Source organism: Notolepis coatsorum (assembly GCF_963971535.1).
Source record: "Notolepis coatsorum genome assembly, chromosome: 7".
Lineage (NCBI taxonomy): Eukaryota > Metazoa > Chordata > Actinopteri > Aulopiformes > Paralepididae > Notolepis > Notolepis coatsorum.
In genome coordinates this window covers 160,159,167-160,185,717 of record NC_140171.1, presented here as the reverse complement: position 1 = coordinate 160,185,717, position 26,551 = coordinate 160,159,167, and the positions used below count along the sequence as shown (strand labels likewise).

General features: G+C 45.2%; 1 protein-coding gene across 1 annotated transcript in view; it reads right to left on the bottom strand.

Moving 5' to 3' along the window:
- LOC311231828 (E3 ubiquitin-protein ligase SMURF2-like) overlaps positions 1 to 26,551 on the bottom strand; it is a 208,372-nt gene that overhangs the window by 38,461 nt on the left and 143,360 nt on the right. The window contains exons 12-14 of the mRNA XM_084318450.1: positions 21,523 to 21,784; positions 9,501 to 9,604; positions 9,240 to 9,354 (exon numbers count right to left, since the gene is read on the bottom strand). Of these exons, the coding sequence (XP_084174576.1) occupies positions 9,240 to 9,354; positions 9,501 to 9,604; positions 21,523 to 21,784 (481 nt within the window). The remainder of the gene's footprint in view (positions 1 to 9,239; positions 9,355 to 9,500; positions 9,605 to 21,522; positions 21,785 to 26,551) is intronic.

Below are 26,551 nucleotides of genomic sequence, written 5' to 3'. Positions count from 1 at the left end.
GTCTCACACACACACACACACACACACACACACACAGCCCGTCTGCCACAATACATTTATTAATTATACATCCTGGGCATCACCACGATTGATCGCGTAGTAGGTGGTACTTTTGGTTGGCTTGAAATGCTTTGGTGGTACAGTACTCAAAAAAGGTTGGGAACCACTGATCTAGATCCTGTAATCGTCTATTTAGCCTCTCCGCGGCATAGGCCGGTTCTTCCCTGTTGCTGGGTCTCGCTTGGACCGGTCGGGGAAGGGGTTCGGAGAGGGGTATAGGCTCTCTCTGTTGGCCGGGCTCAGGGTCGCTTGATCGGGTAGGGGATGGTGCCCTAGACCCTTGTCTTGACGAGGCCCTGGAGCCCCGTGCGGAGGGAGGGGGGGTTACCCTGGTAATCAGTTGCTCCATTATCTGCGCTTGTAATCGGTCGCGCTCGGCTTCGCGCTTGGTGTAGGCGAGGTCGCGCTCTGCTTCGCGTTGGGCACCGGCGGCGGCGCGCTGGGCTTCGGCGCGGTCTCTTTCCATATTCTCTTCCGTCTGGAGGCGTCTAGTCTCTAGGCGTATGCGGTCTTCGTCACTCCGTTGCTGCGCCTGTAAGCGCTCTCGCTCGGTCGCAGAGTGTTCGCGTTCACTAAGGGCTTGCGCTTGGAGTTTCGCGTGGAAGCGTTCTTGTTCCATGGACAAATGTTCGCGCTCGCTAAGCGTCTGTGCTTGGAGTCGATCGCGTTCGGTTGAGGCTGCCAGGGTGGCGATAAAGGCCTGCGCCAGCATCTTGTCCGCCTCGCTGGGGGAGGACACTGGTAGAGGTGATCGGCTTCTGGTAGTACTCGTTGGAGATCCGTTCTCCTGTCGCGTACCGAGGAGATCCATCTCCGGGGTGCGCGTCTCTTCTTGTGGTGGGTCGGGTTCCGTCCCTGGAGGGCTTTCTTTATCCTGGAGCTCTCCGGGGACTACCTCGTTGACGTTGGCGGGGGGTAAAGTCATGTCAGGTCCCTCCTGGTCCCCCCCGTGAGCTTGGTCAGTTACGTTAGAACCCACTAGGGTCTCTACTGGCGGGGCCGCCTTGTCGGTAGGGTTTGACATACTTTTACTATCCGCTTTTTCCGCGTTTAACGTCTGTAGAAAGCTAGGTAGTATACTGGCAGCGTAGTCCTCTAAGTACTGAGGTGGATGCCGTCTACGCTGCGGGCGATCTATTTTAGGAGAACCGTTTGTGGAGTGTTCATCATTGGCCATGTCAATATTAATACTACTATATTAATATTACGCTAGTTACCCTCCGGCTCGAAGGACCAATTGTAACTGAGGGGTACAATTCCCTGACTGTATTATATAAGTATGGTATCATTAAACCACTACTGTCTTATGTACATTACTACTGGCCATACAGTACACAGGTATATCAGATGAACACTTCCCACAATGACACGGTTCCACACAAAACTGGGTTATAATAATATTTATTAGCAGCAATGATAGTATATAACAATACTTTACGTAGGGTCGCGCTTATAAGGCGAAAGAATGTGCGTGAGTAAATCAATAACGTAAGTCCATTATCATATTACGCAGGAGATAATGAATACCACCTGTATCTTAGGAATTATATCTATGGTACACTAGTAAGGCAGCGGGAGATACTGGTAGGGTCCCTCCGGTTGTAGGCCAGCAAGGGGAGAGGATTTGTCGGTAGCAGAGTCTGGGTCAACGAAGAATAGGGAGACTCCAAGTACAGGAGACGGTGCAATAATCTCTTGATCCGCAGACGAATAACAGCTGTTCTCCGGCATGCAGCTCCGCATGGAAGAAAGCTAGCCAGCCTCAGGCTTCTGAGAGGCGGGCTCGACGTTGCTCCTCACAGGGTAAATCCCACACAATTGTGGGTGTAGGCGATTCTCCGCTCCATCAGTTACAGGACCAAAGCAAATATAATCCAGCCGAAAAGGGCTATGTAGTCGTCGGGTAGGTTATCCAGTGTACATGTCCACACGGTCCTCATCTAGGGCTCCTCGGGTGCAGGCGCCAGGGTAAGCTGCCCAGCCTGGATAAGCACACTAGCTGGTACGAGGAAACATTGGTGATGCTGGTCACTGTAGAACGGTAGCCCACGATACACTATACATAAATAGACTATTACTGAATTAATAGAATAGGTCGAACTCGACGGTACAGCGTTAAACTCTGATACTTCAGTTATTAATTCGCACGCGGTCTCAATGCTCTATTTGGGGCCAAACAGGCCTTACTTCACCGCACGTTGTATCGTGGGTGAGGCTTCAACTTATTGGGTAACTTAACTTCTGTATTCACCTGCGCCGTATTTATACGTTAGGTGAACAAACTAGTACCAGCTTTATTCCTGTCTCGTATCCTTGCGCAGAGCCGTTCATGTCCAGGCCAGCGTTTCCGTTAGAACATATTCGTGCCGGTCTGAGTGTCCTGCAAGATTTCTATCACCGGACATATTCGAGATATTCCGGTCAGAGTTTTAAACAGCAGTCTATTATAATCACATTTTTATGAGCTAACGAATTCCGTTATAATTGGACATGTGTATTAATTACATCAAGCGAAGAATGAGAAATTGATTTGCAGAATCAAATTACTATCTCTCGCCTCTCAAGTTAGTGCGATACGCTACCAGCATCAAGCTCCCGCTGCAGCAGCTCTGTCACACGCACCCCCAAATGAATCTCGAGTCGACATCGCTTCACCTCGTTGTATCAGACACGTCACACATATCATAATGTTCAACTTCACGTATACAGTCATTAATATATTCCAAATAAAATAAGTCCCTCGATACTCCGTGCTGCTGCTGACTTGAAATAAAATAGACAGATACGCAGTCGGTCCGACACTAAACAGCAGTCTGTTATAATCACATTTTTATGAGCTAACGAATTCCGTTATATTGGACATTTGTATTAATTATATCAAGCGAAGAACTGAGAAAGCAGAGAGACGGCAACATTATCGTGGGTTTGCGTGACGACTCTCTCCACCTCGCAACGACTTATTTGCAAAGAGTATGGCGCTGCAGAGAAGCTGTTCAGCTGTTATTGGCTCTTTTCTGGGAACCGCACAACAGCGCCCCCCACCCAACATTGGCTGAAAATGGCTGAATTGGAGTACTGCTGGAATATTGCATTGTACTGCTGGTACTGCGGCTCTACAGCTTCAGAAAAGTCCGCACATCCAGCACTAAGCTCTCGCCGACAACGTCGTTGTCATTATTAGAAGCAACGAGGAAACAAATGTAATGATCGTTTCGTTCATCGCATAGGCTATTTAATTTTAGCCTATTTTAATACAATTCAAATAATCAAATTGTGCTTAGACTCAGGGAATTATTTTCACCGGACATTAAGACCGGAGAGATAAAATATGTCGGACTTAAACAGATTTTGCCGGTAAAATACCGGTAATTACCGGCTAACGGAAACGCTGGTCCAGGCAAGTCTTTGGCGGTGACTTTGAACTAGACCTTGGGGGTATGGCAGTGGCGCCTAAGGGACCGCTGTCCAATAAGAGAACGAAATATTATGGTCTGTACTAGGTTAAAGGGATATTCCGTGTATATGTACAAGGAATACACAAGGGATATCAAACGATATACAAATATTATGCAATATATATCAATTAATAAATATATATATTCGGTTTAATCTGATCCTTCGTAACAATAATAATAATAATAATAATAATAATAATAATAATAATAATAATAATAATAATAATAATAATAATAATAATAATAATAATAATAATAATGATAATATGACCATGAATAATAATAATATTAACGGTAATAATAATAACAATAATAATAATATTGCTAGCTACCAATAAACAAAAAACAAACAAAAAAACCTGCGTCATGAGCCTCAGATGCATGGAAAAGATAGAGACATTTATACCTGCTGTTCATATGTTCTCATTGTTCTGTCTTTAAAAGTATTTTTTTGTTGGAAAATATTTATACAGTACTTCAACTCATTATGAAGAGAATTCCAGAGTTTGACTCCCAAACATCTGTTTCAGGGTTGTCCGTGCACATTGATGTTTAAAATGACCTTCCCTTCTCTGCTCTCCATTCTGTGATATGAGGACAAACCTGTTTTGTAGATTGGCTGGTAATGCTTTACTTTTGGCCTTGTGCATAACTACTAATGTCTGTAACTTAACTAGCTCTTGCAATTTCAATAATCCAGAATTAATAAATAATATGTTAGTGTGTTCTCGATAGTCTGCTTTACAAATAATCCTAATAGCTCTCTTCTGTAGGAGATACAGTGGTTTTATATGACTCTTATAGGTGTTGCCCCATACTTCCACAGTAATTAAGATAAGGCAATATGAGTGCACAGTACAATGTTCGCATTGCTTTGTTATCAAATACATATTTAACTTTATTCACAATAAAAATACTCGTAGAATTTTTTTTCCTTACGTGTGCAATATGAGGTTTCCAGGTCAAACCTTCGTCCAGCAATACTCCCAAAAAACGCAGTTCTGTAACCCTTTCAATACTAACTCCATCTATTCACAATACAACATTTTCTTCTTTTTTTCTCTTGCTAAAGATCATAAACTTTGTTTTTTAATGATAGTTTATTTTCCTTAAACCATTTCTTGAATTTATCCATTTCCTGCATGATAATGCTTGCTAAAGCTTTTAAATCATATCCTGAGCTGTAAAAATGTGTGTCGTCCGCAAATAATACACATTTCAATAGTTTTGACACTTCACATGTCATTGATATATAAAATAAGCAGTTTAGGTCCTAAAACTGAACCTTGTGGAATTCCACATTCAATGTTCATATGTTCAGATACGTTTCTAGCGAAGTTCACAAACTGTTGCCTGTTCTCTAAGTCAGGGGTTCCCAAACTTTTCAGGCCGTGACCCCCAAATAACGGTGTCAGAGAGCCGCAACCCCCACTATTATAGGAGGTACATTTTTTTAAAATAATTATAATATATATATATATATTTTTTTTTTATTATTTTTTTAATAAATGGAAATGTATGGTTGAAACATGCAAACGTTCAAACGCACACACACTAATAAGCATTAGAGGCTTTTAACCAGGGCTGGACTGGGGAAATCATTCAGGCCAGGAAATATAGTGCAAAATATAGCCCCAGTCAGGCCACTTTTTAAGCAGGGGGTCTGGGGGTCCCCCACCAGGAACTCTTTTGTTACAAAGACTTCATTTCCTGCATCCTTTGGATTTTTTTTTAATCATCTGGTGATATATCTGAAAATATATAGATTCCGTGATAAAAGGCATTTACTGGAATATTCTAGCATACACAAAAACCTTGTAGTTTTTTGGCCTATTTATGAATCGTTTTCAAATAAACGCTAGATTATCGATAGTATATGTGTACTTATGCACACTATAGAGGTGGGCTGAAAAATCGATTCTCTCATTTCCTCATCAGCGATCACAGCCACACACACACACACACATAGGGCAAACGCTGAGATATAGGTGAAAACAGCTCTGATTATCCTAAGACTGGTAATTCCTTACCTGAGATCAGATGTTATCCAAAAAGATTATTCCAATTCCTGATCACCATTCCAAATATCGATCACGCTTATTGATTACAGTGTTGGTACTGTAAATACATAATCCACACGTTTTCCGGGCCGGCGAGCACAATCGATCCTTCAGTTGGCTTGACGGAAAAGTAAAATGAGGAAACTGGCCACCCCCCCTGTATCAGTCTAAGTAATGGGGTGCAGTTACACAGGGAGAGACGATAGGGGGCCTTCTTCCCAATTGAGCTCAGAGAGACTCTGCAGCACTAACCCGAGGCTCGATTGATGGAATATGAATTCAAATCGCCAATAAATAAAAAAAAGCCAAACAAACGCTATATAGTGTCGGGGGCACTCAACGGTTGGCATGAACTAACGACAAAACGCGTCCGTGGCACTCAATGTGTTAAAGGTTGACTATACTATTTTTTATTTATACCGGTGTCTCACGCGTTGGTGACGAGCGCTTAGACCGCTGCGCCACCCAGCCGCCACTTGACTATTCTTAACACTTTGAGTGCCAGCCACGAGAAATCTCGTTAGTTCATGCCATGCGTTGAGTGCCAAGAACGAGAAATCGCGTTATTTAATCGTTATTTTTTTTATTATCGATTTCCATTCATTTTTCATCAATCTAGCCTCACGTTACCAGTGGGGATCTGTCTGAGCTCGAACAGGGAAAATACCGCCCCCTATCGTCTCTCCAGATGGTATTGCACCCATTGGATTGGACTGAATGAAATGGATGGGAAAAAAAGATCCGGGATTCCACATTTTACTTGTCAGGCATGTAACCGGAGACGATCCCAGTCATTGCTCACCCTCAGAACAGCGTGGAATATGCGTTTCCACTACCCAGCGTTGGATCAATAAACGCGATCGATATTTGGAATGGCGATCAGGAATTGGAATAATCTTTTTGGAGAACATCTGATCTGAGGTAAGGAATCTATTTTACCAGTCTTGGGATAATCAGAGCTGTTTTCACCTATATCTCAGCGTGTCCCATATGTGTGTGTGTGGCTGTGAGTGTGTGTGTGCTGATCAGGAAATAAGATAATCGATTTTTCAGCCCGCTTCTCTAGCGTGCATAAGTACACATATACTATCGATAATCTAGCGTTTATTTGAAAACGATTCATAAATAGGCTGAAAAATTACAACGTGTTTTGTGTATTCCAAGATTTCTTTTTTTCTGGAAGTTTAAAAAAACGAGCGTTTTTCAAAATGGTATAAAGCGGAAATGTAACGATTAAAAAACAATCCGTTTAGACAATGTTGACAGGCGTATAAGACACATAGGCATAATTTAAGATATAGTTTATGCGTTCGCAAATGTGCTCGGCCTCCCATTGACTACAGCGCTGGCACTCAAGCGCTATTTCTGGCGCCCCCTGCTGGCACTCAAAGTGTTAAGAATAGTATAGTCAACCTTTAACACATTGACCGCCATAGCAGGGGGCGCTGATACCCCATTCATTGCCAGGTCTTTATTCAATGGATATAGTTTTAGACTGTGACATTTGCGAGTGCTTAAAATATATCTTATTATATCTATGGGTCTAATAACGCTGTTGGGTCTCAGTGAGCTGCTTCTAGTCAACATTGCAGAGACAGATTGTTTTTTCATTCGTACATTTCCGTTTTATACCGTTTTGAATAGAGTATGGTTTGGGTGTTTTTCAGTAATTCCAGGAAAAGGCGAGAAAAATGCATTTTACTGTAATCCAATCATCACGTTGTAATTTTTCGGCTGATTATCTAATCATCCTGAAATCAACGCTAGATTATCATTATTATGTCTCCTCGTCCATACATGAAATTACCGTCGTAGCGGGGCGCTCCCCCCCCCACCCCCACCGCAGCCAACGGTAAACAGCGTTACGCGGTCCACACAGATAGCTGTGATTGGGGTAGAAATAAATGTAATTCAGATATGATGTTCTGACCTTGTATCTGATGTAATGCAAAAGAGATCATCCAAATATCTTATCGCAATTCCAAATAATGCTCGTGGAGGTCTGCACCACACTACCGACCGCTTCACAATGACGGGCGGGCGGAGTTACTGATGCCATCGTTGTATAGAAGTGGCTCGCCTGAGTATTTAAACCCCGCCCGCCCGGCTCAGATCGCCTCCTAAAAGACACAAGCCCATTTTCAATGAGATGCAATAGCTCCGCCTGGCAGTAGAGGGCGGTGTTGACCATCTGCCAGCTCAGACAGGGTCTGAAGACTATACCAGAGGCTGCAGCTATGAATTATGAATAGATATAGCGAATAAACAATATAACGATCCCAAAAACTAGTAAAAGCAAAAGCTGTTTGCAATGGGAGCAGCACGGAGTCTCGACTCTGGACTTATTTTATTTGGAATATAATGACTTTATACGCAAAAGTAGCCTAGTTTTAAGTTAAAATATTATAAATCTACATGCCTTGAGGATGTCATTCTTTATATAGCCTGCCTATCAGGCAAAAAAAATTATTCTAACGGAAACACTGATACCGTGATATATACCGTTACCGTCTATGCTTCAAATTATACCGTGATATAAATTTTAGACCATACCGTCCACCCCTAGATGGTATATCATGAATTTAACCTTGGGCAATCAAAGTGTTAAGAATAGTATACAGTCAACCTTTAACACAATGAGTGCCACGCCCCCTTCCGGTAAGTGCATAGGCCATGCCACCCATTAACCCCATGTAATCGCTCACCTTGTTTGTAGAGCTAAACCTATATTTTATATTATAGCTATGGATCTAATAACGCTGTCGATTGTCAGTGGGTTTCTTCCGGTCAACATGCAAAAAACAGATTATATTTTCATCTATACATTTCCGTTTTATACCGTGGTGAATATGAGTATAGTTGTAGAGTGATCCTGTGTAATCCCAGGGAACTCCGTCAAACAGCCCTTTAGTGAAATCCACTAAACACGTTGCCATTTCTCGCTTGATTATTGAATCATCCTGAAATCAACGCTAGATTATCTGTATTATGTTTCATCATGCATGCACGAAAGGGGACGGGGGAAAACCAGCCCTCCGTGCTTTTATCGCAGCCAACGGCACACACACACACACACACACAGGCTGTGATCGCGAAAAAAAAATTATCGGATCAACGCAAGATTGATAATATATAGTCCTTACCTTGTCTCTGATGTAATGCAAGAAGAATAATCCAATTATCTGATCGCCATTCCAAATACTGGTCGCGGTAGTGTGTCCCACGTTTACCACGAAAAAAAATTAACGGGCGGGCGGGGACCCTTGTCGATGCATCTGTTGTAACCGCTTGTTTTGCCGGAGTGTTTATAACCCGCCCCCACGCGCTGAAAAACAAGCTTTTTTCCACCAAGCTTTTTTTTTTTTTTTTTATAAACTATTTCTGATCAACTATGTCATAATATCATGTTATTCATGAGGGCTTTAAAACATGAATGTAAGATGAATAGATCTGGAGGCCTGGTTTGGGAACCCCTGGTGTAGATGATGACCCCCTGGTGTAGATGATGAACCCCTGGTGTAGATGATGACCCCCTGGTGTAGATGATGAACCCCTGGTGTAGATGATGACCCCCTGGTGTAGATGATGAACCCCTGGTGTAGATGATGAACCCCTGGTGTAGATGATGACCCCCTGGTGTGTGGTGACTGAGTGTTTCACTAACCGGGTTGACAGCAGAGTCTGGGTTGATCTGTAGCGTGTAGATGTCATCTCTCGAGTATTGGAACAGGCCGTAGTAGGGGTTCAACATCTCATGGGACAACAGGTACAACCACTCCCTGACACACACACACACGCACGCACACGCAAACACACACACACACACGCAAACACACGCACACACACGCATGTATAAGTGATTTCACAAAAAGATGGTTCAGCATGTAAGCAGTATATGAGCACAAGCAGGTACACTGTATGGTACCTGGCCACTCCTCCATAGTCCAGTCCCTCCTCTCCTCTGAACTTCACCATCAGCCTCTTCCACAGGTCCTTAGGGCGCATCTTCATCACCTGTCGGTACGACTCCTGCAACATGATAGTATTATTATTAACATCTTCATCACCTGTCGGTACGACTCCTGCAACACGATCGTATTATTATGTAACGTCTACACACTCTGTAGCTGCTGTAACGTCTACACACTCTGTAGCTGCTGTAACGTCTACACAACGTCTACACACTCTGTAGCTGCTGTAACGTCTACATACTCTGCTGTAACGTCTACACACTCTGTAGCTGCTGTAACGTCTACACACTCTGTAGCTGCTGTAACGTCTACACACTCTGCTGTAACGTCTACACACTCTGCTGTAACGTCTATACACTCTGTAGCTGCTGTAACGTCTACACACTCTGCTGTAACGTCTACACACTCTGTAGCTGCTGTAACGTCTACACACTCTGCTGTAACGTCTACACACTCTGTAGCTGCTGTAACGTCTACACACTCTGCTGTAACGTCTACACACTCTGCTGTAACGTCTACACACTCTGCTGTAACGTCTACACACTCTGTAGCTGCTGTAACGTCTACACACTCTGCTGTAACGTCTACACACTCTGCTGTAACATCTACACACTCTGCTGTAACGTCTACAGACTCTGTAGCTGCTGTAACGTCTACACACTCTGTAGCTGCTGTAACGTCTACACACTCTGTAGCTGCTGTAACGTCCACACACTCTGCTGTAACGTCTACACACTCTGCTGTAACGTCTACACACTCTGTAGCTGCTGTAACGTCTACACACTCTGCTGTAACGTCTACACACTCTGCTGTAACATCTACACACTCTGCTGTAACGTCTACAGACTCTGTAGCTGCTGTAACGTCTACACACTCTGCTGTAACGTCTACACTCTGCTGTAACGTCTACACACTCTGTAGCTGCTGTAACGTCTACACACTCTGCTGTAACGTCTACACACTCTGTAGCTGCTGTAACGTCTACACACTCTGCTGTAACATCTACACACTCTGCTGTAACGTCTACACACTCTGCTGTAATGTCTACACACTCTGCTGTAACGTCTACACACTCTGCTGTAACGTCTACACACTCTGCTGTAACGTCTACACACTCTGTAGCTGCTGTAACGTCTACACACTCTGTAGCTGCTGTAACGTCTACACACTCTGTAGCTGCTGTAACGTCTACACACTCTGCTGTAACGTCTACACACTCTGTAGCTGCTGTAACGTCTACACACTCTGCTGTAACGTCTACACACTCTGTAGCTGCTGTAACGTCTACACACTCTGTAGCTGCTGTAACGTCTACACACTCTGCTGTAACGTCTACACACTCTGTAGCTGCTGTAACATCTACACACTCTGCTGTAACGTCTACAGACTCTGTAGCTGCTGTAACGTCTACACACTCTGCTGTAACGTCTACACACTCTGTAGCTGCTGTAACGTCTACACACTCTGCTGTAACGTCTACACACTCTGTAGCTGCTGTAACGTCTACACACTCTGCTGTAACGTCTACACACTCTGCTGTAACGTCTACACACTCTGCTGTAACGTCTACACACTCTGTAGCTGCTGTAACGTCTACACACTCTGTAGCTGCTGTAACGTCTACACACTCTGTAGCTGCTGTAACGTCTACATACTCTGCTGTAACGTCTACACACTCTGTAGCTGCTGTAACGTCTACACACTCTGTAGCTGCTGTAACGTCTACACTCTGTAGCTGCTGTAACGTCTACATACTCTGCTGTAACGTCTACACACTCTGTAGCTGCTGTAACGTCTACACACTCTGTAGCTGCTGTAACGTCTACACACTCTGCTGTAACGTCTACAGACTCTGTAGCTGCTGTAACGTCTACACACTCTGCTGTAACGTCTACAGACTCTGTAGCTGCTGTAACGTCTACATACTCTGCTGTAACGTCTACACACTCTGTAGCTGCTGTAACGTCTACACACTCTGCTGTAACGTCTACACACTCTGTAGCTGCTGTAACGTCTACACACTCTGCTGTAACGTCTACAGACTCTGTAGCTGCTGTAACGTCTACACACTCTGCTGTAACGTCTACAGACTCTGTAGCTGCTGTAACGTCTACACACTCTGCTGTAACGTCTACATACTATGTAGCTGCTGTAACGTCTACACACTCTGCTGTAACGTCTACAGACTCTGTAGCTGCTGTAACGTCTACACACTCTGCTGTAACGTCTACAGACTCTGTAGCTGCTGTAACGTCTACACACTCTGCTGTAACGTCTACAGACTCTGTAGCTGCTGTAACGTCTACACACTCTGCTGTAACGTCTACACACTCTGTAGCTGCTGTAACGTCTACATACTCTGCTGTAACGTCTACATACTCTGTAGCTGCTGTAACGTCTACACACTCTGTAGCTGCTGTAACGTCTACACACTCTGTAGCTGCTGTAACGTCTACACACTCTGTAGCTGCTGTAACGTCTACACACTCTGCTGTAACGTCTACACACTGTAGCTGCTGTAACGTCTACATACTCTGCTGTAACGTCTACATACTCTGTAGCTGCTGTAACGTCTACACACTCTGTAGCTGCTGTAACGTCTACACACTCTGTAGCTGCTGTAACGTCTACATACTCTGTAGCTGCTGTAACGTCTACACACTCTGTAGCTGCTGTAACGTCTTCACACTCTGTAGCTGCTGTAACGTCTACACACTCTGTAGCTGCTGTAACGTCTACATACTCTGTAGCTGCTGTAACGTCTACATACTCTGTAGCTGCTGTAACGTCTACATACTCTGCTGTAACGTCTACACACTCTGCTGTAACGTCTACACACTCTGCTGTAACGTCTTCACACTCTGTAGCTGCTGTAACGTCTACACACTCTGTAGCTGCTGTAACGTCTACACACTCTGTAGCTGCTGTAACGTCTACACACTCTGTAGCTGCTGTAACGTCTACACACTCTGCTGTAATGTCTACACACTCTGTAGCTGCTGTAACGTATTCACACTCTGTAGCTGCTGTAACGTCTACACACTCTGCTGTAACGTCTACACACTCTGTAGCTGCTGTAACGTCTACATACTCTGCTGTAACGTCTACAGACTCTGTAGCTGCTGTAACGTCTATACACTCTGCTGTAACGTCTACAGACTCTGTAGCTGCTGTAACGTCTACACACTCTGCTGTAACGTCTACACACTCTGTAGCTGCTGTAACGTCTACACACTCTGCTGTAACGTCTACACACTCTGTAGCTGCTGTAACGTCTACACACTCTGCTGTAACGTCTACACACTCTGTAGCTGCTGTAACGTCTACACACTCTGCTGTAACGTCAACACACTCTGTAGCTGCTGTAACGTCTACACACTCTGCTGTAACGTCTACACACTCTGTAGCTGCTGTAACGTCTACAGACTCTGTAGCTGCTGTAACGTCTACAGACTCTGTAGCTGCTGTAACGTCTACACACTCTGTAGCTGCTGTAACGTCTACAGACTCTGTAGCTGCTGTAACGTCTACATACTCTGTAGCTGCTGTAACGTCTACACACTCTGTAGCTGCTGTAACATCTACACACTATGTAGCTGCTGTAACGTCTACACACTCTGTAGCTGCTGTAACGTATACAGACTCTGTAGCTGCTGTAACGTCTACAGACTCTGTAGCTGCTGTAACGTCTTCACACTCTGTAGCTGCTGTAACGTCTACAGACTCTGTAGCTGCTGTAACGTCTACACACTCTGTAGCTGCTGTAACGTCTACAGACTCTGTAGCTGCTGTAACGTCTACACACTCTGCTGTAACGTCTACAGACTCTGTAGCTGCTGTAACGTCTACACACTCTGCTGTAACGTCTACAGACTCTGTAGCTGCTGTAACGTCTACACACTCTGCTGTAACGTCTACAGACTCTGTAGCTGCTGTAACGTCTACACACTCTGTAGCTGCTGTAACGTCTACACACTCTGCTGTAACGTCTACAGACTCTGTAGCTGCTGTAACGTCTACAGACTCTGTAGCTGCTGTAACGTCTACATACTCTGTAGCTGCTGTAACGTCTACAGACTCTGTAGCTGCTGTAATGTCTACACACTCTGTAGCTGCTGTAACATCTACATACTCTGCTGTAACGTCTACACACTCTGTAGCTGCTGTAACGTCTACATACTCTGTAGCTGCTGTAACGTCTACACACTCTGTAGCTGCTGTAACGTCTACATACTCTGCTGTAACGTCTACACACTCTGTAGCTGCTGTAACGTCTACGGACTCTGTAGCTGGTGTAACGTATACACACTCTGTAGCTGCTGTAACGTCTACACACTCTGTAGCTGCTGTAACGTCTACACACTCTGTAGCTGCTGTAACGTCTACAGACTCTGTAGCTGCTGTAACGTTTACACACTCTGTAGCTGCTGTAACGTCTACACACTCTGTAGCTGCTGTAACGTCTACACACTCTGTAGCTGCTGTAACGTCTACAGACTCTGTAGCTGCTGTAACGTCTACACACTCTATAGCTGCTGTAACGTCTACAGACTCTGTAGCTGCTGTAACGTCTACACACTCTGTAGCTGCTGTAACATCTACATACTCTGCTGTAACGTCTACACACTCTGTAGCTGCTGTAACGTCTACAGACTCTGTAGCTGCTGTAACGTCTACATACTCTGTAGCTGCTGTAACGTCTACACACTCTGTAGCTGCTGTAACGTCTACATACTCTGCTGTAACGTCTACACACTCTGTAGCTGCTGTAACGTCTACGGACTCTGTAGCTGCTGTAACGTCTACATACTCTGCTGTAACGTCTACACACTCTGTAGCTGCTGTAACGTCTACAGACTCTGTAGCTGGTGTAACGTATACACACTCTGTAGCTGCTGTAACGTCTACACACTCTGTAGCTGCTGTAACGTCTACACACTCTGTAGCTGCTGTAACGTCTACAGACTCTGTAGCTGCTGTAACGTTTACACACTCTGTAGCTGCTGTAACGTCTACACACTCTGTAGCTGCTGTAACGTCTACACACTCTGTAGCTGCTGTAACGTCTACAGACTCTGTAGCTGCTGTAACGTCTACACACTCTGTAGCTGCTGTAACGTCTACACACTCTGTAGCTGCTGTAACGTCTACACACTCTGTAGCTGCTGTAACGTCTACACTGCTCCACCCCTGTTCCCGTTACAGAAGAAGCTCCGACCCTGTTGACGTTACAGAAGAAGCTCCGCCCCTGTTCCCGTTACAGAAGAAGCCCCGCCCCAGTTACAGAAGAAACCCTGCCCATGTTACAGCAGAAGCTCCGCCCCTGTTCCCATTACAGAAGAAGCTCCGCCCCTGTTTCCGTTACAGAAGAAGCTCCGCCCCTGTTCCCGTTACAGAAGCTCCGCCTCTGTTCCCGTTACAGATCCCTACTACACACACGGGTGTTTCACGTGCTGTTGTTGGGAGTATAGCCCCCTGCTAACCTGACTCTGCCAGATGGTTTATAGCCCCCTGCTAACCTGACTCTGCCAGATGGTTTATAGCCCCCTGCTAACCTGACTCTGCCAGATGGTTTATAGCCCCCTGCTAACCTGACTCTGCCAGATGGTTTATAACCCCCTGCTAACCTGACTCTGCCAGATGGTTTATAGCCCCCTGCTAACCTGACTCTGCCAGATGGTTTATAACCCCCTGCTAACCTGACTCTGCCAGATGGTTTATAGCCCCCTGCTAACCTGACTCTGCCAGATGGTTTATAACCCCCTGCTAACCTGACTCTGCCAGATGGTTTATAGCCCCCTGCTAACCTGACTCTGCCAGATGGTTTATAACCACCTGCTAACCTGACTCTGCCAGATGGTTTATAACCACCTGCTAACCTGACTCTGCCAGATGGTTTATAGCCCCCTGCTAACCTGACTCTGCCAGATGGTTTATAACCCCCTGCTAACCTGACTCTGCCAGATGGTTTATAGCCCCCTGCTAACCTGACTCTGCCAGATGGTTTATAACCACCTGCTAACCTGACTCTGCCAGATGGTTTATAACCCCCTGCTAACCTGACTCTGCCAGATGGTTTATAACCACCTGCTAACCTGACTCTGCCAGATGGTTTATAGCCCCCTGCTAACCTGACTCTGCCAGATGGTTTATAACCACCTGCTAACCTGACTCCGCCAGATGGTTTATAACCACCTGCTAACCTGACTCTGCCAGATGGTTTATAGCCCCCTGCTAACCTGACTCTGCCAGATGGTTTATAGCCCCCTGCTAACCTGACTCTGCCAGATGGTTTATAACCCCCTGCTAACCTGACTCTGCCAGATGGTTTATAACCCCCTGCTAACCTGACTCTGCCAGATGGTTTATAGCCCCCTGCTAACCTGACTCTGCCAGATGGTTTATAACCCCCTGCTAACCTGACTCTGCCAGATGGTTTATAACCCCCTGCTAACCTGACTCTGCCAGATGGTTTATAGCCCCCTGCTAACCTGACTCTGCCAGATGGTTTATAACCCCCTGCTAACCTGACTCTGCCAGATGGTTTATAACCACCTGCTAACCTGACTCTGCCAGATGGTTTATAACCACCTGTTAACCTGACTCTGCCAGATGGTTTATAACCACCTGCTAACCTGACTCCGCCAGATGGTTTATAACCACCTGCTAACCTGACTCCGCCAGATGGTTTATAACCACCTGCTAACCTGACTCTGCCAGATGGTTTATAGCCCCCTGCTAACCTGACTCTGCCAGATGGTTTATAGCCACCTGCTAACCTGACTCTGCCAGATGGTTTATAACCACCTGTTAACCTGACTCTGCCAGATGGTTTATAACCCCCTGCTAACCTGACTCTGCCAGATGGTTTATAGCCCCCTGCTAACCTGACTCTGCCAGATGGTTTATAACCCCCTGCTAACCTGACTCTGCCAGATGGTTTATAACCCCCTGCTAACCTGACTCTGCCAGATGGTTTATAACCCCCTGCTAACCTGACTCTGCCAGATGGTTTATAACCCCCTGCTAACCTGACTCTGCCAGATGGTTTATAACCCCCTGTTAACCTGACTCTGCCAGATGGTTTATAACCACCAGCTAACCTGACTCTGCCAGATGGTTTATAACCACCTGCTAACCTGACTCTGCCAGATGGTTTATAACCACCTGCTAACCTGACTCTGCCAGATGGTTTATAGCCCCCTGCTAACCTGACTCTGCCAGATGGTTTATAACCACCTGCTAACCTGACTCTGCCAGATGGTTTATAACCACCTGCTAACCTGACTCTGCCAGATGGTTTATAATCACCTGCTAACCTGACTCTGCCAGATGGTTTATAACCCCCTGCTAACCTGACTCTGCCAGATGGTTTATAACCCCCTGCTAACCTGACTCTGCCAGATGGTTTATAACCCCCTGCTAACCTGACTCTGCCAGATGGTTTATAACCACCCGCTAACCTGACTCCGCCAGATGGTTTATAACCACCTGCTAATCTGACTCTGCCAGATGGTTTATAACCACCTGCTAACCTGACTCTGCCAGATGGTTTATAACCACCTGCTAACCTGACTCTGCCAGATGGTTTATAGCCCCCTGCTAACCTGACTCTGCCAGATGGTTTATAGCCCCCTGCTAACCTGACTCTGCCAGATGGTTTATAACCCCCTGCTAACCTGACTCTGCCAGATGGTTTATAACCACCTGCTAACCTGACTCTGCCAGATGGTTTATAACCCCCTGCTAACCTGACTCTGCCAGATGGTTTATAACCCCCTGCTAACCTGACTCTGCCAGATGGTTTATAACCACCTGTTAACCTGACTCTCCAGATGGTTTATAACCCCCTGCTAACCTGACTCTGCCAGATGGTTTATAACCACCTGCTAACCTGACTCTGCCAGATGGTTTATAACCACCTGCTAACCTGACTCTCCAGATGGTTTATAACCCCCTGCTAACCTGACTCTGCCAGATGGTTTATAACCACCTGCTAACCTGACTCTGCCAGATGGTTTATAACCACCTGCTAACCTGACTCTGCCAGATGGTTTATAACCACCTGCTAACCTGACTCTCCAGATGGTTTATAACCCCCTGCTAACCTGACTCTGCCAGATGGTTTATAACCACCTGCTAACCTGACTCTGCCAGATGGTTTATAACCACCTGCTAACCTGACTCTGCCAGATGGTTTATAGCCCCCTGCTAACCTGACTCTGCCAGATGGTTTATAACCACCTGCTAACCTGACTCTGCCAGATGGTTTATAACCACCTGCTAACCTGACTCTGCCAGATGGTTTATAGCCCCCTGCTAACCTGACTCTGCCAGATGGTTTATAGCCCCCTGCTAACCTGACTCTGCCAGATGGTTTATAACCCCCTGCTAACCTGACTCTGCCAGATGGTTTATAACCACCCGCTAACCTGACTCCGCCAGATGGTTTATAACCACCTGCTAACCTGACTCTGCCAGATGGTTTATAACCACCTGCTAACCTGACTCTGCCAGATGGTTTATAACCCCCTGCTAACCTGACTCTGCCAGATGGTTTATAACCACCTGCTAACCTGACTCTGCCAGATGGTTTATAACCACCTGCTAACCTGACTCTGCCAGATGGTTTATAACCACCTGCTAACCTGACTCTGCCAGATGGTTTATAGCCCCCTGCTAACCTGACTCTGCCAGATGGTTTATAGCCCCCTGCTAACCTGACTCTGCCAGATGGTTTATAACCCCCTGCTAACCTGACTCTGCCAGATGGTTTATAACCACCTGCTAACCTGACTCTGCCAGATGGTTTATAACCCCCTGCTAACCTGACTCTGCCAGATGGTTTATAACCCCCTGCTAACCTGACTCTGCCAGATGGTTTATAACCACCTGTTAACCTGACTCTCCAGATGGTTTATAACCCCCTGCTAACCTGACTCTGCCAGATGGTTTATAACCACCTGCTAACCTGACTCTGCCAGATGGTTTATAACCACCTGCTAACCTGACTCTCCAGATGGTTTATAACCCCCTGCTAACCTGACTCTGCCAGATGGTTTATAACCACCTGCTAACCTGACTCTGCCAGATGGTTTATAACCACCTGCTAACCTGACTCTGCCAGATGGTTTATAACCACCTGCTAACCTGACTCTCCAGATGGTTTATAACCCCCTGCTAACCTGACTCTGCCAGATGGTTTATAACCACCTGCTAACCTGACTCTGCCAGATGGTTTATAACCACCTGCTAACCTGACTCTGCCAGATGGTTTATAGCCCCCTGCTAACCTGACTCTGCCAGATGGTTTATAACCACCTGCTAACCTGACTCTGCCAGATGGTTTATAACCACCTGCTAACCTGACTCTGCCAGATGGTTTATAGCCCCCTGCTAACCTGACTCTGCCAGATGGTTTATAACCACCTGCTAACCTGACTCTGCCAGATGGTTTATAACCACCTGCTAACCTGACTCTCCAGATGGTTTATAACCACCTGCTAACCTGACTCTGCCAGATGGTTTATAACCACCTGCTAACCTGACTCTGCCAGATGGTTTATAACCACCTGCTAACCTGACTCTGCCAGATGGTTTATAACCACCTGCTAACCTGACACTCCCGTGATGATCCGAGCTGTGGCTGTGGCGTAAATGAGACTTTTCAAAATAAGAGTATCGATATATTTATAATATATATATATATTTTTATTATGTTTTTGGTAGATTTTTTTTATTTGTTTGTAATACTTGTAATAATAATGTAGAGAGAGAGACAGAGAGGGGGGAAGACATTCGGCAAAGGACGCCGACCCGGGAATCGAACCCGGGTCGGCCGCTTCGCGACGCAGCGCGTTACATGGGTCACCACTTGGGTGCCCAGAACCAATCTTTTTAAGTTGCATCGATCCTATTGGATCATGGATAATTAGATTGATGCATCGATCTGGATCGATATATCGTCCCACCCCTAAAAAACACACACTCCAACATTAATACAATCACAGACACACAAACATAAGCACAGGCACAGACCAACACAGACACACACACACAGCTGTCACATCGCAGAGGGGATGAGGTCATATTTAGTACATTGCTCAACTCGTAGTTATGAAGTTATGTCTAGCCCTATTCTCTCTCTCTCTCTCTCTCTCTCTCTCTCTCTCTCTCTCTCTCTCCCTCTTTATCTCCCGCCTCTCTCTCTCTCTCTCCCCTCCATCCCTCTCCCTCTCCCTCTCCCTCTCCCTCTCCCTCTCTCTCTCTCTCTCTCTCTCTCTCTCTCTCTCTCTCTCTCTCTCTCTCTCTCTCTCTCTCTCTCTCTCTCTCTCTCTCTCTCTCTCTCTCTCTCTCTCTCTCTCCGCCTCTCTCTCTCTCCCCTCCATCTCTCTATCCCCCTCCCTCTCTCTCCCTCTCTCTCTCCCTCTCTCTCCCCTTCTCTTTAAATGTTGAAATCATCCAGAAAGAATGCCTCGCCCCCATCCAGAGTGCCAGTTCATCAACCTCCTCCCGATAGGCCTTCTCGTCATTATTAGAGATCAGCCCCGCCACCACCGTGTCGTCCGCAAACTTCACTATGGAGTTGGAGCTGAACCTGGCCACACAGTCATGTGTGTAGAGTGAATACAGCAGGGGGCTCAGAACGCAGTAGATTGAAATAAAGGTGTTCTATTTCTATTTTCTTTTTTTAAAACTTTATTTTTTAGCGTTTATCGCTTTTCTGGTCAAGTATGACCGACAGTTGTAGGGTGAAACGGGAGAGAGAGCAGGGGGAGACATTCGGCAAATGACGGCGAGTCCGGGAATCGAACTCGGAGTCAACCAGATCCGTGACGCAGCACGGAGTCCCGCGACGCAGCGCGGTAACATGGTGTGCTACTGGAGCACCCCCTATTTCTATTTTCAACCTGATTCAATTGGATCTTTGTTTCCATATGAAGTATCATAAAATGTATCATATGAAATGTATCATTTATTAAATGTATCATAAATATATTAACATTATAGACCAGAACATTAACTCAAGTGACTTTACTTTGCAGTAACATTGAATTTGTCAACATGCTTCTCACCACTGATAATGGGCTTTGGACTGAAGACTTCATTATGTCAATGTTTCATTTTCTTTCATTTTCATTTTCATTTAGGACACCTCATACATTTACTGATGTAACTCCCTGACCATGCATGCTATATTTACACATGTGGTATTGCTGGATTCAGCACAACCAAACCTTTCCGGAAAAAGCCCTCATCTGTGTTTCTATGACAATCCATGGCAGAGCTACTACAAAGTAAATGAGAACATTCTGCATAGATATTCATTTTTTACATTTCCGCTTATTTTAAGTACTGTATGTGTACATAGGTATATATTTCCTACATGCATAAAGATATTCACATCCAGGTTTTTCTATTATGTTAAGCAACTGTCTGACTGCTAGCTTGAAAGCTCTTGGAGCTTGTATTATTAATCTACATGAGTTTATATGTCTCAACTCCCTTACGGCCAGGCTATATTTTGGTTCTTTTTTCCTTTGGGGGTGTATAACAATATCTATCAATTTAACAAGTTTTGCAGTAAATTATTTTTATACAAGAATCCATTTCATATATGGGAGACCTTAGAGATGAGAAAAAACATGCTTGTGTTTTGTTCTACCTCCGGTAGGGGTATCTCAAAAACTAAAGCCCTTTTTGACAGTTTGTCACAGCACTACTGGTTTACAACAAAGCTAAGACAGCTCAGGCTGGAAAAAGAGCAGGCCTTCAGAAGTGGAGACGGAGACAGTTTCAAGGCGTCAGGTACAGTACAGGTTCAGCAAGGCGGTGAGAGACGCTAAACGCCAGCACTCTGAGCAGCTCCAACACCAGCTCTCGGCCCATGACACTGCCTCTGTCTGGAGAGGGCTCAGGAACATACCTGATTACAAGCCCAAGCCTCTGTGTATGATCAATCTTCCTCCATCTTACCTCAAAGATCTCCTCTCTGCAGACCTCTAGACGACAGTGACCGGCCTGGGGCTGCTGGTGAGAGAGCTCCTGGCGGAGGATCTTGAGTTTCTGGACCAGGTCCCGCTTGTACTTCGGCACCGTCAGGCACTCCGCCTCCTCCGGCAGCTGGGCCGGGGACAGCGCCTGCTGGGGGGGGGGTCCGGCTCCGGCCGGGACCTGCTGGGGGGGGGGTCCGGCTCCGCCCGGGACCTGCTGGTCCTTCAACTGACTGGGACGACTACTGGATGGAGCGGGACAGAGGTGAGAGGGAGGGGGTCGAGGAAAAAGAGAGAGAGAAGAGAGGGAGACAGAGAGAGAGACAGAGAGCCCGTCAGGCTTAACACTTTGGGTGCCAGCTATTAGCCGCAGCCGCCTGTAGCGAGGCCACCACTAGATAGATAGGGAACGGTCACCTTGTTTGTAGAGCTAAATCTATATTCTATATTATAGCCATGGATTCAATACTATGGTCATTTGACACTGGGTTTCTTCCGGTCAAGATGCAAAAAAGAAAAAAAAATTCCATCCATACGTTCCCGTTTTATACCGTGGTGAATATGAGTGTTATTTCGGAATGATCCGAGCCAATTCCAGAGAGGCTGGTTATAAGCCGCAACGTGTATTATAGTAAAGGCATTGGCGTTTTGTCCCTACACACGCTACTTTAAAAAAATCAAATGCATATGATCGGTATTATGTTCCGTCATAAATGCATGAAAGGGTGGGGGGGGCGGGGGGGGGGGCGTTTTTCGATGCTTTGATTGTCACCAACGGAATACGTTATGGAGTAGCGTTACACACATACGCTCGGATCGCAATGAAAACATTATTGGATCAATGCAAGATTGATACCATATAGCCCTTACCTTGACTAGGATGTACCCCGAAAAGAATATTCCAATTATCTGACCGCCATTCCAAGTATTGATGTCCATCGTTCCGCCAACATAATCCAACACAGAATCCACCACGGGAGTAATTGTTTCTTCTCAATGCGAGCGTTAAAACCGCTACACTTGTCCGACTAAGAATTGTCCGCCCGGACCTATATCATCGACGCACAGCCAAAGACTCAACGTTTCAAAGGATGTGCAATACCGGCCGCATACCACCAGGTGGCGGCATTGGACTTTTGCAATCTCAGACTAATTCCCTATGATAACAGCAGGCTCCCTGGATGGAATAGGGTATTAAAATCGGAAAAAATTTAAAACGATCCAGAAACGTGTTAACACGTGAACACGGCACTCAACGGTGGGCCGTCAGAAACGTGTAAATCAGTGATTGGCACTGGACGTGTTCAGCTCCGCCACTATGGAAGTGTTAAGAGGTTAAGTCTGCACTTAAAGCACATCTTGATTGTGCCATTTCAAATTCATTGTGGTGGTGTACAGAGCCAAAATTATGAAAATTGTGTTGATGTCCACATATTTATGGACCCGACTGTATATTTATACTTGCATGTGCAAGTACACATGCTACTTTGTGTGTATATTATATATATATAAATGCGTCCTTCACATATCTCAAGAACCGGTCGTCCGATAAGACGTCACACTCGGCGGGTGTATCGCTGAGAACCAAAGGAAGTGCAGTCATTGTCTTTGGTGCCATTTGGCCAGATGGTGGCGCTATAACAAAAACCTGTACACATCGAGAACCCTTCATCTGATCAAGATCACACGTAATATCTCAAGAATTCATCTGATCCACATCTCACGTCATATCTCAAGAACCCTTCATCTGATCCACATCGCACGTCATATCTCAAGAACCCTTCATCTGATCCACATCCAGGGGAGGAAATTAGGCCATTTTACTCGCCAAATGCGAGTATTATTTATGTTTGGCGAGTGATTCATGAAGAGCACTCGCCACACTGGCGAGTAGTAAACAAAACAAAGAAAAACATTCTGCAATCTGCTGATTCGCTCACTGGCACAAGCCGAACTCTGACTCCCCCCTTATGATTCCTCCCATTTGCGCCTCATAATAATCCATAACCAATAAACATCATCGTTGCGCTCTAAGCTCCTCCAATGAACACTAGTTTTCTAGAAGATGCCGCCCATCTAGGGGAAGTGGACAGACCACTGTGTGCGGCCCTACAGACTCCTGTCACCGGCTTGACAACGTAGACAAAAACACATCAGTGGATGAAAATAATTGCATGTAGAGTCGTCGCTTCCGGATATCAGTGCGGTCTGACATGGGGGCGAACAACAGCACGCGACGGGTCTCCTTCGAGTCGGATGAGAATGACAAATGGCCGTGAGGCTAACGATTCCATAGCCCCTTTCGTGACTGCGATGCAAGCCTCGCTTGAATACGCAGTCACTGGCTCCCACGTTACTAGCCATGTTAATGTGCACATCAAGCACTGCTTAAAGACGTTAATAAACATTTAAAATCATTTCTATAAACGAGTAAAAAAAATCACTGAGCTAGCCTTGGCTAAAATGGCTGCTTCCGCATTTTCACGCAGGAGCGCTGTGATTGCTGGGCGCACCAGGCACGTGACAAAGCAGCCAGAAATCACAGCGCTCCTGTGCCAAAATGCGGAAGCAGCCATTTTAGCCAAGGCTAGCTCAGTGATTTTTTTACTCGTTTATAAAAATGATTAAAAAAATGTATTAGCAACGCCGAGCTTTCAAACCCCACCGTGTGTGTGTGTGAAACCCTAATGCAGGGGTCTCAAACTCGTGGCCCGCGGGCCAATTGCAGCCCGCTGGATGATATTTTGCGGCCCCCTACTTGACATCAAAGTAAAAAAGAAATTATTCAACTTTCTTTTTTTAATTTTTTTTTAATTTTTTTTGCACGCACGCACATTACGGCCGCGCGCGGATAATCGCCTCGTTGATTTCCTCTCGGACTTTTACAGTGAAACCGAAAGAAGACATTTCACAAAACAGCTTATAACTTCATCAAACTTACTCTGATTATCCTAACACTGATAACATAGAGTCCTTACCTGACATCAGATGGTATCCAACTGGTATATTCCAATTCCTGATCACCATTCGAAAAAATCGATACGTGTATGGATCCAACGCGATACAGTAGAACTCCATGATCCGCGGGGATCTGAGGCTCCAGAATGAACTCTAGTAACCCCGGCTGGATCAGTGAACTGGAAAATGTGGAGTACCGGATTTTTTTCCCCATTCATTTTCATTGAGTCCATTCCAAAATCACTTATATCATCTGGGAGACGACAGGGGGCGCTTTTTTCCACAGTGATCGTCGGCGCCCCTCGGCTATACTCGGATAGGCTCGGGTGATGCAATAATTTTTCAGATCGCAAAAAAAATAAAAAAATACGAGAAATCTCGTGAGTGGCTAGCAACCACCTATAAAAAAACATGAGAAATCTCGTGAGTGGCACTGAAAGAGTTAATAATCGAATTTTATTTTCATATTCAAATCCCATGCCCATCGAACAAAGCTTCGACGCTTCGAAGTATTTAAGACAGCCCTAGTAAATTGTAGGGATGCACCGAATGGGAAATTCTTGGCCGAAACCGATACCGAAAATAGGAAACAGTTGGCCGAAAACCGAAAGGCCGAAAATGATTCATAGAATAGAATTTTTTTTTACCAATGTTGTTCAGCTACCTGATTATGGAAAAATATATGATTATGGCAAAACTTAACTTAAATAATAAATAATCACTATTATGGGTCTTTTTGTATCACAAACAGTACTGTATTTGCAAATCTGGTATGTCATAAATGTATAGATGTAGCAGTACTGTCTATCTGTATGTCATGTATGTCATATATGTCCTGATGAATTGAAAATGGGGGACCCTGATGTAAACAAGACGAAAGTCTTTCTCTGGTCTGCAATTCGAAACTGGCCACCGTAAATGCCCAAAACCCCCACCCCCTCCAATTGTACAGTCCCCTCCCCATCATATGTATATACTCTGTCAGGATCTAGGGGTAACAGTACTGTATATTTGAATACCGCCTATGTCACAAATGTATCAGTACTAAATACCTATATGTCCCTATGCCATAAATGTCATGTATGTTGTGTATGTCATAAATGTCTATATGAATTGAAAATGGGGGACCCTGATGGAAACAAGACAAACGTCTTTCTCAGGTCTGCATCCCCTTAACAATTGTATGTATTGAGCCGTACTGTATTGTACCCATTCTGCAATCTGTTAAATAAAGTTTTCATTCATTCATTCATTCACCCTTAACAATTGTGTGTATTGAGCTGTACTGTATTGTACCCATTCTGCAATCTGTTAAGGCGGACATCTGTGCTCTACTGAGCGCACCTTTCTAGTCCCCAGATGACTTTGGCACAGTAGACGCGCGACAGACAGCGTCAATGTGAGAAACACAATCCCTCCCCCTCTCGCTCTGAATAATATGCATATTAGATCACTCAGTGATTAACCGCAACGGGCATATAGTAAATAAGGATAAAGTATGTTAAAGACGCATTTATTGGACTCGTTGCGCGCAGAGTTTACATAGAAACAGCGCGACTCCCGAGGAGATGCATTGCTCCCGAGTCCCAAGAGGAGGACGCAGGACTGAAGAGCTCATGTAATGAATCCGCGTTTTGATGACATCATCACAACAACATGCGTTAGGTTACAGGTTGCTTCTGTTTTGGTGATATATTTTCGGAGAAAAAACTCTTTCGGCCGAAAGCCGAAAGGCCATTTTTGGCCATTTTTGGCAGAATTTTCGGTGCATCCCTAGTAAATTGACTGTTATATCTTATTAAATTGTGGAAATTTATTCATTCCCACTTATTAGACACTATTTATGATGGTAAAATGCGTGTACAAAGCAAAATACAGAATTCTGAAATATTAAAACGGAAAAAAACGGAATTTGGAAAAGAATAAAATGGAATTTGGAAAAAAAAAATCTGATTTCATATGGCTCTAACAGAGAGGCAGAGAGACAGAGAGGCAGAGAGACAGAGGGAACAACTCCAGACGAGGCAGAGAGGCAGAGAGGGAACAACTCCAGA